Here is a 14,532-nt window from a genome sequence, read left to right on the forward strand (position 1 = left end):
AATGTCAAAGAAGGAAAGTAAGAAAGTAATTTTGCCTTTTCACACATGGTTAATCTAAATTTCTAAATTGGAAGTTGCCATGAAAATTACTGTGAGAGTATCTAATTGAAAACATTTTTAATTTCAAGTCTTTAAAAAAAAAAAAAAAGGCACAGCTGCAACAAAGTATGGTAATATTAATGAAAGCAGATCTGGCACTCATTCAAATCTCTGCCTTCCTCAGTGCTGTGAAAATAAAAATCGCTCCCCAATGGAAATCCACCATTTTCACAAAAATACAATTACTTTTCTCTGTAAAAATGAGCTTTTATCATTTGCATTAAATGTAATTAAATAACATAATTAAATTCTTGCAGTAACTAGTATCTCTGCATGCTACTTGGCTCCAGGAATGCTCAGTATGGATTTGCAATCCAGACTGAAAAGAACTGTACTCACAGCAGAATTCTGCAATGTCATATCAGGCTAAAATGTTTGTTCAGGTTTTCAACAAACTTCACAAAATAAGTGGTGTAGAGATATACATGAAAACAAACCAGCAGATGTGACTGTGAGGCATTACAGAATGGCAAGTGAAATTTAATAAGAACTTCAAACAAACAGGAAGCAGTATGTCCTTATGAAGGACACTGAATCGAAAATAGGCAAGAGCACAAGAAAGAGAAGACAAATTTGTAAGTGATCTCTTCTACACAGAGGGATTAAATTTATTCCAGTGAATAAATGACTGTTGTCTTTTATATACAATGTAAACTTAATAGCAATACAAAACATTGTTATTCTTATTTTGCTATTTATAATGATGAAACAGCAATGAAGTTGTATTTGGTACTGCGAGGGGCATTATTTGTAATAATAACAACTGGAGCGAAAGATCATGGAAGTGAATGGAAGGATACCTATTGCTTGAAATGGCCTGGATAATTTAGGCTTTAACCTGGAAATGTGATCCCAAACCACATTCATACCTTCATTTCAGAGCAGAGAAAGGAAAAAGAGGAAAAAAAAAACAAAAACCAGTGCATCCATTTTACACAAAGATTTTTTGTTACTTCCATATACTCAGCTTTGTCCCGAACTTGTCTAGAAATGCTGCCATGAAACTGTTTCTCCTATTAGTGCACCTATGTTCCTAGATGTGCAGATTGTAAAACAAGAGGTTCTGTTCCCATGAAATAGATCTCTATAATCCTTTCCAAGTAACAAAAGCAATTTCCTGCACGCTTGGTCCTACCTGATGTACAGATGCTGACAGGCAAGCACTGCACTACCACTGGCTAACACTCCAGCTCAAACTGACCACTCATGGACCACAGTGCCAAGGGTTCACTTTATCTCAAGTTGGACTGCTCAAATTAATTTATGTCAGTTCCCACAGATAACTCAAATACTTCTGTGGTTATTAGTTAATTAAGCATTATGCCAAAACCCAATAGGTTTTAAAAAGATATACTATGTGCAAATTGTTCCCAAGCTACAGGATCTGAAAACTGTAGGTAAAATATGGGCAGGAACTGAGAAGAAATATTCTGGTGCAGACTTGCACCCTGGTAAATTCTGCAGAGCCACTTGCTCAGTGAAAGAGCACCCATCTCCCATCTTTTTTGTCTCACAACACCTAAGAGGAATTGCTAGTAACAGCAGGGAACAGAGATACCATTGCACCTTATCAATGTGTCATCCCTCTGCTTTGAAGGTATCCAAGAAAAAATTAGTGATCCTGGCAATACTCCTCCCTGCTCTGTGGACACACTGTTTCAGCAGAGCCATCTTGTTATTTATTAAACTAACAAAAAAGAAACTCAAAAAGCCCTGTACCTGCTCTGTTTCATACTGAATTGAACTGGCCCTGGCATCTTCAATCCCAAGCAATTCAAGTGTAGGAAAAGCCGCATCTATATTATCCCCTTTGTGAGCTGCCCCAGCTGAGCTCAGTCACAGCCCTTAATTAACATCCCTCCATCCTATCACATCTTAGATTTATTTGCATTTCCCTTTGGCTCCAAACTAGATGAAGCAAAATACATGTGCAGCCAGAGGGCTAGTAGCAACTCCCTGCAGAGGTTCAAAAGCAGCCAAGGGCTCCTTTATATGGAAAAACTTATGATCAGCTTAACTAGCAAAATATGCTGTTCCACTGTATCTACCTACAAATAGCTCACCACACCAATGTTCTATATCAGAACAAAAGTGACTGACTTTCTACTCCACACTGATAATTATTCAGGAATGAAATGCATTTTTATTCCAGAGACGAGTTGCCCATCAGGGAACCACTGCAGCACATACAACTGCATCAGAATAAGCTATGGCAGCATATGAAAGAAAATTTCCCAATGCAGAAAGCCTAGTATCTCAGAATTGCTGAGATGTTATCTCTGACCTACTTTGCCCAAAATACCATAGAGATATCTCCACACAGGCATCCAATTATTGGTTGAAATCAACAAGTACTTTTGTGCTACACAGAATTAGTACAAGCTAAAAAAAGAGAGTAGAAGAGGATAGGTGGAAATAAGTGTTCTTTTTGTAGCATTTGCAGTACAGGAATTGATTTCACAAACATGCTCATCCAAGCAATGTAGTTCATTCAGCAGACCGTCAACTCCCATCAAAGAGTCATTCTTAACTTAAAATCAGCATGCCCATAACAGAAACAAATGAACGGAAAAGCGCAAAATAGTTCTTTAGAAACAGCCCAGCTGTCTCATGCATCCGACGCTGCCACATACAAATGTTTTCATTGAAGGGGAAAAAAGTGCCAACCCTGAAGCTGAATACCATAGTTGAAAATGGCCATCAAAACTGAACTATGTACCATGCAAACAGTGTAACCGAAGACACTAAGCACATTCCCAGAGAAGACCACACCAAAAAAGGACGCTTCTGGAGTTCTTACAATATTTTCAAAAGCACTGTTCCTAAAAAAGGATTTTACAAGGCAATCAAAGACTTTACTAGGTAATTCAGTTCTTCTAAATCAGCTTTTGCTAACTGCACGGTTTATTTCAAGGACAGCTGTCCCCAGGGATTAACAAACTCCAGAGTGAATATGAGAAACATTAGTATATTTTTTTTGCTTCTCTGAAACCTTGTGAAATATTGAAAGGGTTTGAGAGACAAATTTAGAACAAACTGATTTAAGGAAAATAAATTACTAAGTATTCCAGTAAATGGTGTGGTCTGAATATTACGGGAAGGGTCACTTTTACCTTAAGAGCACAGTTAATCTCACTTAAATCCGAAAGTCCACTCTGGTGCAAACTGTTGCAAAATTAGTGCAGATATGAAATTTGCTACCATTTATGGGACAATAATGTCTGTTTCTCTGATCTCTGAAAATTAAAACTTTGTTCAACTGACAATACAGAAGCTTTAGCATATGACGGCACCTCTGTACCGTAAGACACTATTTCTTAAAGCAGTTCTTGTACCTTTGATAAGCTACTGAGTGAAAGAGGAAAGAGAAATTTTCTGTTTTCTCCGATTAAAAAGAAACAAAACAAAAATTCTGCATTAAATTAAATTCTTAGGTCAGACTAGAAAGAAATTTAGTTTCCTCTTTAAAATCTTCTTCCCGGGCCCTAAGAAAAAGACAGTGAAGAGAGAGAAATATTACTAATGCTTTTAATATTTATTCAAAAAACATAATTAAAATAATAGTAAGAGAAAAAATAATTCTCCATTTGAAATCACTTATGATAGCCTATCTGCTTGCAGAAGCAAGATAAAAAAGGTCCATTATTAATGAAACCTTAACATTTAATCAATGCAATTTCCAGTTTCTAAAAATAAATCCTGTAGGTGTAACCACACCAAAAAGTTTCACCAGTTGCAAACCAGGGGTAGAGACCCTGAAACCTGCACTTCTCGCAGCGTGATCAGTTAGTCTAGTGAATACCTGCCGTCTCCTTGTTGAAAGACGTGACCACCAACTGAAAATGAAATGGTATAGCATGTGCAGTATACTTGATAGAGTTCTGAACTGAATGATGCATTAAGTCTTCGTTTGTTTGTTTAAGAGCAGGATACTGGTTAGTTTGGTGTTTTTTTCCAGAGGTAGATTCACAAAGGCTTCTTAGGTTTTGGGTTTTAGACATTAAACCTTAAGTACTTTGCCACCTAGTAGCACTCCCAACCTGAAAAGAGCCAACTGCATTCCCAGTACCAGTAGATTTCAGCTCGTTCCACATACTCATGACTACTGAGGGAAGGAAGCCTTTTGCTATTGAGGCTTATGAATCCCTTATGACTCAAACCCAACAATCTGCAGAACAAGAAAGTTTAAAAATTACTGTTCTCTATAACTCTTGCATGTGTTAGCAACCTGAAATGAGATCTACAAGAGATAAAACGTTGAACAAGGGTTACCCAAGCTCCCTCTAGGAAATCCTGAGGAAAAGTATGCACTACCCTCATTAGGGACCAACAAGCATGGCCCATGTGAGCACAGAACTAAATAACTACTGGTTTCCTTAGGATTTATGTCTGATGATTAAATTCTTTGAAGTCTAACAATAAATGAAACAGCATTAATTTTTTTTCCCCTATGGCTGTGAGACCTGAAGTGTCTCTGTCCCTTCTGGATTCTCTAATCTTTAATAAGAAAGCACAGACTATATTGTGCAAGCTTGAAATGTTCTTCTCTACCTACCCACCTATTTTAATGAACCTTGCAGAAACACAGTATCTTTGAAATTATTATATTCAAACTTAGCTGAAATTAGTTAACAAGTTTCAAATTTATCACTAACACTGTGTAGGCTTAAGCAAATTTACGTGCAGAGGAATACACAGAGTGGAACACATAAGCTTTACTTCAGGAGAAACCAAGACTGAAGACACTTAAATATTCATGGCAACAGGGACAAGCCACTCTCTCTTCCCCACAGCAGTGAAATGGCAGATGGCAGCTAGTTACCTTGCTCCCTCCTGTTAGGCTTGCATTGCAAGTTCTGATGTTTTTATCCCCAAACACAAGTGAAGGATATTAATTATCTACTAAAAAAAAATCCAAAACCACCACCTTTGCTCCCGTTAACATAAATTCAACAAGAAGAGCATCATACTATGACTTGCAGTAAACATCTATGCAAGAGATAAGATTCGTATACCATGATATATGATGCTGCTGTTGCTGTTAAGATACGATTCAACCAACGGTGCTTGTTCTTCCGAATGTTTCATTCTGCGCGTTCTTGGGCGACTGTCCACATTGGACTGAACCATTAATGGGTCCTGGCGCTTTTTTTTCTGCTTCTGTTCTAGCAGTGCTCGCTGAGGAAAATACAAAGAAAAGCATCCGTTACTGGACTCCAAACAGTAGCAACCTATGAAGAAACACAATGGATATCTTTATACCTTCTCCAATTTTCCAGTGGCAACAGTTGGCAAGTGGGATATTGGGATATCAGGTTATATGAAATCTTTCCAAAAAACCACAACCAGCTCACTGCTAAAACATCTTCTGCTGAAAACAGCAAATAATTAGAATAGATCTTTCTAAGCAGTCTACCAGCTGTCAGAGCTTGCTTGGAAATAACCGTTGGGAAAACAGTGTGAGTACTGGCTGTGAAGCAATGGGAGGGTAAGCAAGGGCATCAGGCAGAGATGCCTATTTAAGTTTCTGTAAATTAAAAGCAGGTAATCTGCACAATAGAATCAAGCGATAATGCTCGACATTAACCTAATTTAACAACTATACAAGATGAACTTTAATTAAACACTTGAATTTCTCAGCTAGACCTGCTGAAAACCAAAACCTTCAGCATCCAATAACACCATAGGCATCTCTCTCTTTGATCCCTCTTCCAAAACTTCAAGCAACTAAACTGTTAATTTTATTTATCCATTACGTTACCATTTCCCTGCTCCTGTACAGTGATTTTGTGCTTCTGGAAAACAGATGCACTAAAACTGAAGAATAAAAATGGAGAGTGGACTCTCATCTCCATAAATTGTGTGAAACACCTCAACATGACTTCAAAACAATCAGAATCTAGTACAGGATTACAGCATAAATTAAAAGTATTTGAATTTGAAAATGAGATGCTGCTAGACATGAAAGCTGATAAAACAATGGGAAAATAAATTTATAGAAAAACATAAAATTAAACTCACGAAGTTTAACTATAAACATGACAAAGTTTTGTGAAAAGGGGACCACAGAAAAATCAAAGGAAAAGTGGAAACCTCAAACCCCATTAGAACATGGTGGCAGGGTTCCCTAAGGTTTCATGGAAGACATTCCGAACCACTTTCTTGTACAAGCCATGTTGGAATACAGTAACAAGTATTTTACAACCACAAGGGCTAAATCGATGGAACAACAACAACAACAAAACAAAAAATCTCAAACAACTAAAAACACTGTGGTAAACCTCTGTTGGCTGGCATGTCTGGCAGAACCACCTGTCCTTTCTGGTCCATCAAAGGAGTAATAAAAACCTTGTAAATCAGCTTAAAACAAATCCAAGGCAATGCAAGTGAGTTATCACTCAAACCACAGTCACTAAGTAAAATTTTAATGGAAGTTAGACTTCTAAGCAAGCTGTAACCTTCACAGATCTCTCTTTTGCATTCCCTAATCAAAGGATGCAATTTTCTATCAATTACCAGATACATGTCAGTGATTTTGTTATGCCAAGATCTAGACTTCAGAGAGCAAGAAGGCTCCCTCCAAAATCTTACCTGCCTGTCAAGCTTCTGCTGACGCAGGCTGCTCCCCTCATCATCCAGAACACTGCAAAGACAAAGAATAATTAATTGGAACAAATTTATCACTCAAAACACCACTTAACAGCAGTCACTGGAAGAAACCCTTGCAGAAGTTATACATATAGAACTCCCACTATGTTCCATAGAAGTTTGCCTGCCCTAACCTGCAAAAGTTGGCACAAGAGTATTAAATGCACTGCATGAAAAACTGAAAAATTGTGGCTCACAAACCTCAACAAAAATATATGTATTATTCAGCCAGTTCACAAAGAAATGCAAAATCCAGTCTACAGCTTGTTTTCTTCTCTATCTTCAAATGCAAAATGTCAACATATACAGCAATGGGGTTTGATTGAAAATTTGCATATAAAGCATATAAAAAGTGAGTGTAAAAGAGCTGCTTAGCAACTCAGCAGTATTTAAAATTACGTTAGGAAAATTAACTGTCTAATCTTTCACACACTGAAAACCAGAATTTATTCCTAAATATCTGAAAAGTCACGCTCATTGCCATGCACTCCAACTTTTAGAGACTGGCAAGACAAACAGTATTGCTCACTGCCATATTTCTTTCTGTTAATTGTTGCTAGCTGAAAGATTAGCTCCTGTGCATGCAATCATTTTCATTAATTAGAAGTTAAAAACTAATGGCATTGAAATCAGAAAATTATTTTTGTGAAGTACTTTATCAAATTACTGACTACGTTTTATTTTTTCTGGAGAACAAAGGTCTCTATTGTAAGAACATTATGGTTAAACAATGACTACAGATAATGAAATCTTTTAAACTGTAATATGTCATCTACAAGGAAAACAGTGCTATAGAACAAAAAAACCAGCCTCTTACAAGTAGAATTCATTTTCTCTTACAACATATTTTTGTAAAAGATTAGCTCTCCTTTTTTTATAATCGCTCTTAACAATCAAAAAGAAAGAAAAAAAAAAAAAAGAAAAAAAGAAACCAGGACAAATGAACCTGGATTCTGACCTACATACAACCCAACTGTACTGCAATAGAAATTTCATAAAAAACGTGACTTCCCATGTATTAATATATACTCTTTAGAAGACAGTAACATTATAATACAGTTAGGTATGACATCTAATAAAGGCATGCAGAACACCACCTTTCCAATGCCAGCATTATCAAAGACCTATAATTAAGCATTACTGGTGGCATCACCCTTTTAAAATTTATACACAGGTTATATGTTACAAAAGGCTGATATTCCACAGAAGGAAACTATTCTGTACAAGTACGCTGGATACAAAATTAATCTCTTGTAGAGGTAATGCATTACTCATAGCCCACAAAAAAATTAAAGAAATAAACCCTCACAGTAACAAAAAATATTCTGCTTTACACTAAGCATTCTTCAATTGATAAATTACAGAAAGAAGTTATAAAAAGAAGACACATTTCTCCTCTGTAAACAATATCAGGGGTTTTTTTCCAACAGAGCTTCACTACAACTGCATTACATATTAGCTGGCCTGCTATAAAGTAAAACAACCCTAACTGATATCTGTGGCCAAATGATTGAGTAAAAGATGCCTAAACATAAAGTTGCAGGCTTAATGGCCTGAACAAATCCTCCTCATTTAAGACAATGCTTGAAAAAAGCCAAAACCATGTAATGATGCTAATACAGACCACAAGAATGGCAGGGGCAGCAATGCATATACAGCTGTAATACCCAGAGGTCAAGAGCCAATATAACTCCAATCCACCAGTCATTTGCTGAGCTAAGGCGAAAACTCTGATCTCTCATCTTCTGCTTTATAAATCAGACTATGCTTACTCCCCTCACACATATTAAATAAGCTACAGACACATTTCTCAGACATTCCCATAAACCAGAAGTTCAGTAATTAGTTTTAGGTGAATTTAATGTTTTTCAGTATTATGCTAGACTGGCTATAATTCACAACCAAGGTGTCCAAGCACACCGGATGATTCTCACATACCCTGCTTTCCCATCACACCATATCCTGGCATAAAACCCTGCACGGAACAAGGGAGCAGGCAAACACTCTCTGTCAGGTTCCAAACCTTAACTGTGACTCCCTGGTAAACCACAACAAGCTAAATTCAGGTTCAGGTAAAAAAGCATAGCTCCCTCAGGTCTCTTTATTCCCAACCCTACCATAGTAAAGGTGGCAATTTCAGTGACACCACAGCAAACACCAGGAAGAGGAAGGGTGTGATTTGCATTGATTCACCACTCCATGAATGCAAAGCAACTATCAGACACACCAGAGGACTACCAAAAACATGAAACTCCATCCAAAAAGTATGGATGCTGTAATGCTAGAACACCTCTCCATATTGTCCTTCTACTGCAAGACGTCGCTTTTAAAGCCTCTGAATATATGCAATCAGAGCTGACACCAAGAGCAGCATGCCTTGAAAACCAGCTGACAAGCTCGTCTGGAACTTCCAGGTCCTTCATTCTCTCCATATTTTATAAAGTTCTGAGTAGTTTTCCACAATCCTGTTGTAAATATGCAATAACTACAAGCCTTGCATTATTTAAGCTATAACATTCAACAACTAAAATTGACTCCAACTTTCTTCACCGACACCGAAGTTCAGCAGAACACAGTTACTTCAACAATTACCTCCCTCTCCAGATAACTGGACTTGTACAACAATGCCTTACTCCCAGCAGCCAGCTGCACCGCTCTCCTGAATCCTTCCCACTGTAAAAAAGGCCTCATTACCACCAACTCTGTTTCATCAGTTACTTGATGCCAGTATCACTGAAAAGCTGCAGTTCTGTCCTTTCTTGATGCCTAAATAATGGTTATGGAAGTGCAAATAAAAAGAGGATCCAATTTCGCCTATATATTCTTCTGCTGTAACAGCAGACCACTCCACTTGGAGACTCTGTACTTTGTTAATATTTTCTACAGGACCAGTGGTCCCTAGAGTTGCTGATTAGCAGCCAGTATTTCACATTTCCTGATTTTCAATGGAAGTACTCTCCTGAGACTGGGTGACTCCCAAATTTGCCATTAAGAGACACCAAAGTTTTAAGAAATGCATACATACATAAAACAAGCTCTGTTTCTTTACCAATTCCATCAGGCCCTCACTCTTGCTGCCTTGAGAAACACCTGCATTGGACTCTAAGTATGTAACCACCACTGACCCTTTTTCTTAAATTTAAGTGAAGCCCTGCAGAAAGATTTAGCAGATGATCTTGCTGCAGCATCTGGCAGATCATGCACTCTGACAGATGCTTCAGGGTCCAAGAGCTGAAATCCAGAGAACCTACACTTTTCAGAAAACACAAAAGTCTAGGAGCAGAAGCTCTGCCTTTGCCTTTCCTGGTCTTTGAAAATAACAAAAATCAATTCCTCTTCCCTCTGGGAGACTTGTGCATTTGGCAAGGACCCAGCCTACCCTGCCCAGTTTCAGAACTGGCCATGCTTTTGTTGCTCAGTGGTCCAAATAACTGGGAGGGTCAGAAACTAAAGGCCCAGTACAGTGGAAACTACAGGTGCAACATCGCAGGACCACCACAGGAAATAACCTCATGGAAAGCAAAGCTGTTAGAACAATTCTGCCTACATGTTTGATGTGATGCTAGAAAATCCCAGCAGCAGCATGAAACTCAGTCAGTCTTAATAGAGAAATGTAACTTCATAATTAATGAAAATTGAATTATTGATGAGAATGCATACATATTAGCAATCTGCTGAGCATGCTGAAGTATCCTGAAGATCCAGTAAGGTTCATTTTTACTCCTATTTGATCAAGTATAATGTATCCACCTGGCATCTTGGCTATGGCTTTGAGCCATTTAAAACAAAAAGCAATTTTACACTATATATAATATTGTAAACAGTGCTTCAGGTCTGCAATAACAGTCTAGGCCAAATTCAGTTAACAAATCAGAGCTTGTATGTATTTCCTTGCAGATAATTATCCAGGGAAGAGCCATCCATCTATACACAACACAAGCAACCTATTAGAGCTTACTGGATGTTGGGCTTAAGAAGCCAAGCCTATAGCTATATAGCGTACAGATTCATATTAGCAGTCTGCACCATGGCTCCGTAAAGACTCAAATATTAAATTTTGATAACATTATTTTAGTTTTAAACATGACATTTGATTCAAATATCCCCACCTCCTATTTTCTAAAGGGAAATATGTTAAATGAACAATCACCTTTTTGTTGAAGTATTACTTTTCATATCACCTTTGTAAGACACCAAATCTATTTTACAGATACAGTTTCAACATTAAATTCAATTTACAAAAAAAACAGCCAGGCTTTCTATGCTGCTACATGCGATAAAGAAGACAAAAATATAAGCAAGAATTTTAGTATTCTAAGCACTTCATAATCCGTATTCCTTAAAAATCATTTTAAGAGAAACCCAAGACCAACCAGGTTTCAAGGATGAAGCTGCATGATTACATGGAGCTTCATAACTTACTTCTGAGATGAAGGCAGAAGATGCTGTAAATCAACATCTTGCAAAACTCTAATGTATTTCCACATGGATCTAAGTAAAATTGGAAAAGCCTAATTCAAATAACACACTTCACAGCAAGTACTTCACCTTTACTCTTTGAACATGCAAACTGCTTACATTTCAGTAAGCCATTGCAGGGGGAAAAATTAAGACGAAATGTTTTCAATCAGAATGTGCAAGGTACATGTAGTCACAGATTTAATTAAGTTTTTTTTTAAAGGAAAAGTCTAACACAGTAAAACAGCTCTTTCGTTTCTGCCAACAAACGAGGCAATGCTTTTGTCCTTCCTGACAATGCTTCATAAAATAACATTTTCCATTTTAATAACTTTTTAACCAAGACAGAGGTCCAAAATCGTATCTATCACATCTCTGCAGCCCAGCACTAATTGCAGTGAGAAGTGTTGCTGAGCAAACAAGCAGACACATACTACCACTAAACTTTCATATGCTGTTTAGAAGTGTCACCCTTGCATTTTCTCTTTCTGCTGCTTCATGATAATACATTACTAACAGTAGCACCCAAAAACTCTATGTGAAATCAGGGACCTTTGCACAAGCAAAATGAATGCACGTAAGTTAGGGAAAATTCCTGAAACTAACAGTTCACATTATAAAAATGTGAAGAATTTGCTTTTAAAAATAATACTACCCCCATTTACAACACTAAACGAGAAACAATGGAAAAGTAGAGGAGGTATTTTCATCTTGAGTTTCTTCTGCCATTATTGTCAACTACAGTTCAGAAACAATGGATGATCAAGCCAGATAACAATAAAATAAATAAATAAAAATAGACCACACAAGACTAATCTTCAAGATCACTCAGATCTTTTCCAAGCACTCTTGCTGTTAAGAAAGCTGGTATGTTGCTGTGTCAAGAGAAACAGATTATGGGATCTTTCAAAGCATGGCTGACTCAAAAGGGCAAGAATGGGTGTAATGTCCCATTTGCACATTACAAAGTCCCTAAAAACATATGAAATAAAATTCCTGCAAAGAGATAGCACTTGGCTTATTGGATACCATCTGTCATATTCACCCAATTACACTCCTCTAAAATCTCTATACTTCCATAAGGTCTCTGTAGTTCCAATAAAACCCAACTGCTCTGGATAACGTTACTGTTAAGCCATTAGGAACAAGCTTTCCAGCAGCACTGTTGAAATGCTACTGTGAAAGCTCATTAACAGGGTCAGGGACCTGCAGGCTGAAGTCATGCTCCAGAGGGAATGGCACAGGTTCTTCAAATCAGTGAAATTCAATGTATTCTTAACCAGCAAAGCCAGCAAGCTCTATAAAGTGCCATGACCTGCAAAGCCCCCACATAAAATAAGGTCTGTTCCTCCATGTATGCCAAATGTTGAGTTCACTAGAAGCCACTTGAGAGAACATTATTATATCAGACACACACCCTAATCAAGGACTTCTAAAAGAAACAAATTACTCTGAAAGACTGTGAGGGCTCCACTTAATGCTAGGAATCATCAAGGTTTTCTGATCCCAAAGCAGTTGCTCAGTCTTCTGATTTAGAGTAAAACCTGCAGCTATCTTTATGGTAAAATGAGTAACGTCTTTCCCAAGCCATCTAAACAAGCAGAAGTCTGGCTGTCCTCTTCATTAAAGAGCAGCCCAAGGACATTCAGTCTTAGCTTGCCCTTCTACTGGAAACAGCAGCAGCTCCTGTATTTCTCCGACGCCATGTTCATACAGCAGAGAGGGCAACAGCTTACCATTACCAGTGCGCCTATCAGTTACCACTGAACCGACCAGGAAAGTACAGACACCAGGAACTGCTGCAGAAATGAAGACTGTGTTTTTTTATGTAAAGCTTCAGATAAATAAAATTGTTTCACAGTGAATCTCACAGAGCAAATAAAAGCATGTCTGTCCAGGAATGCAGCACTGCTTCCCCTGCCCCTTAGAAAACCTAAAAGAGAGAGAAAAAGGATAAGGAAAAAAAGGCAGGAATACGAACACAAATACTTGATTCAGAATTATCAGCACCAAATCAGCCACGAAACACAAAAAGATGCAGAGGATCATACACTATGCCAATGATCTAAATGGCACTAAAAGTAATGCCTGCAGGGCAGATGGCTGAAAGCAGAGACTGAATTTGCAGTTGCACAAATAATTACAGAACCAAATGCTTTATTTTCTTTTCAAATCCTGGCTGGCAAACTAGCTTAAAAATCAGTAAATGAACAAGACCTTCCTGAATTGTTGGTCCTATTTGCTTCAGTAAGGTTTATCTAAATGACCACTGTACATTAAAATCTATGACACTCATGTCCGTCCAACAGTTCTGGCTTGGGGATTTAAACAGAACAACAAAAAACTTTTTACCACTCTATTTTCCAGAACATTATTAGTTAATATTTTTCTCTTCCATCCCTCTTCAGTCATATGATAAATATTTGCACCTCAGCAAGAGGTAACAACATCTTCATCAATGACCTGGAGGAGACAACTGAATGCACCCTTATCACATTTGCAGAGATGACAAGCTGGGGGGACCAGCCAATATACTCAGGGCAGGGCTGCTGTCCAGAGGGACCCTGACAGGTCAGTAGGAGCCTTATGGAACTGAACAAGGACAAACGCAAAGCCCTGCACCTGGGAAGGAAGACTCCCCTGCAACAACACAGGCTGGGGACCATCTGGCCAAATAGGACCTGGATTCTTAATGGACAGCAAGCTGGACATGAGCCAGCAGTGTGCCCTGGCAGCAAAGGCAGCCAACAGCACCCTGGGCTGTACCAATAAGAGCTTGGCCACTGGACCAAGGGAAGTGATTAACATCCTTCCTGTTCTCTTCACTTGTGAGAACCCATACAGAAAATTGCATCCAGTTTTGAGCACCCTGGTACAAGAAAGATGATTAACTGGAGCATCCCAAAGGAGGGCAGAGGTCTGGGAGCTGGGATGGAGCACTTGTGCTGTGAGGAGAGGTTGAGGAAGCTGGTCTTGTTCAGCCTGGAAAAGGGATGGCTTTGGAGAGACCTAATCACAGCCTTCTAATACCAGGCAATCCAGAAACGCGCAGTCTCCATCCTTGGCATCTTCAACACCCAAATGAATAAAGCCCTGATCAACCTGGCCTGACCTCACAGCTGACTGTGCTGTGAGCAGGACATTGGACTGGAGAACTCCACAGGTCCCTTCCAGCCTCCAGAAGTCCCTTCCGGATTCTGTGAATAGCATCCTCCTTTTGGGTGTCACACAGAACTAAAACATCAGTCACAGCTGAGCTACAAGGCAGATTATACAAGCAGAATAACTGAAAGAAAACAACAGGAACACATACTTTTTTTTTTTTTT

At 38.3% G+C, this 14,532-nt stretch overlaps 2 protein-coding genes across 8 annotated transcripts in view; one reads left to right on the forward strand and one right to left on the reverse strand.

Moving 5' to 3' along the window:
* The window catches only part of RIC3 (RIC3 acetylcholine receptor chaperone), a 415,628-nt gene that overhangs the window by 73,634 nt on the left and 327,462 nt on the right, over nt 1-14,532 (forward strand). The gene's annotated exons all lie outside the window — the stretch shown is intronic.
* Nucleotides 1-14,532, reverse strand: part of TUB (TUB bipartite transcription factor) — a 163,466-nt gene that overhangs the window by 34,439 nt on the left and 114,495 nt on the right. For all 7 annotated transcript variants that reach the window (XM_080404749.1, XM_080404751.1, XM_080404754.1 and 4 more), the window contains exons 2-3: nt 6,691-6,742; nt 5,115-5,277 (exon numbers count right to left, since the gene is read on the reverse strand). In XM_080404749.1, coding sequence (XP_080260875.1) covers nt 5,115-5,277; nt 6,691-6,742 — 215 coding nt within the window. The remainder of the gene's footprint in view (nt 1-5,114; nt 5,278-6,690; nt 6,743-14,532) is intronic.

The sequence above is a fragment of the Falco punctatus genome (genome assembly GCF_963210335.1).
Source record: "Falco punctatus genome assembly, chromosome: 10".
NCBI classification, from domain to species: Eukaryota; Metazoa; Chordata; class Aves; order Falconiformes; family Falconidae; genus Falco; species Falco punctatus.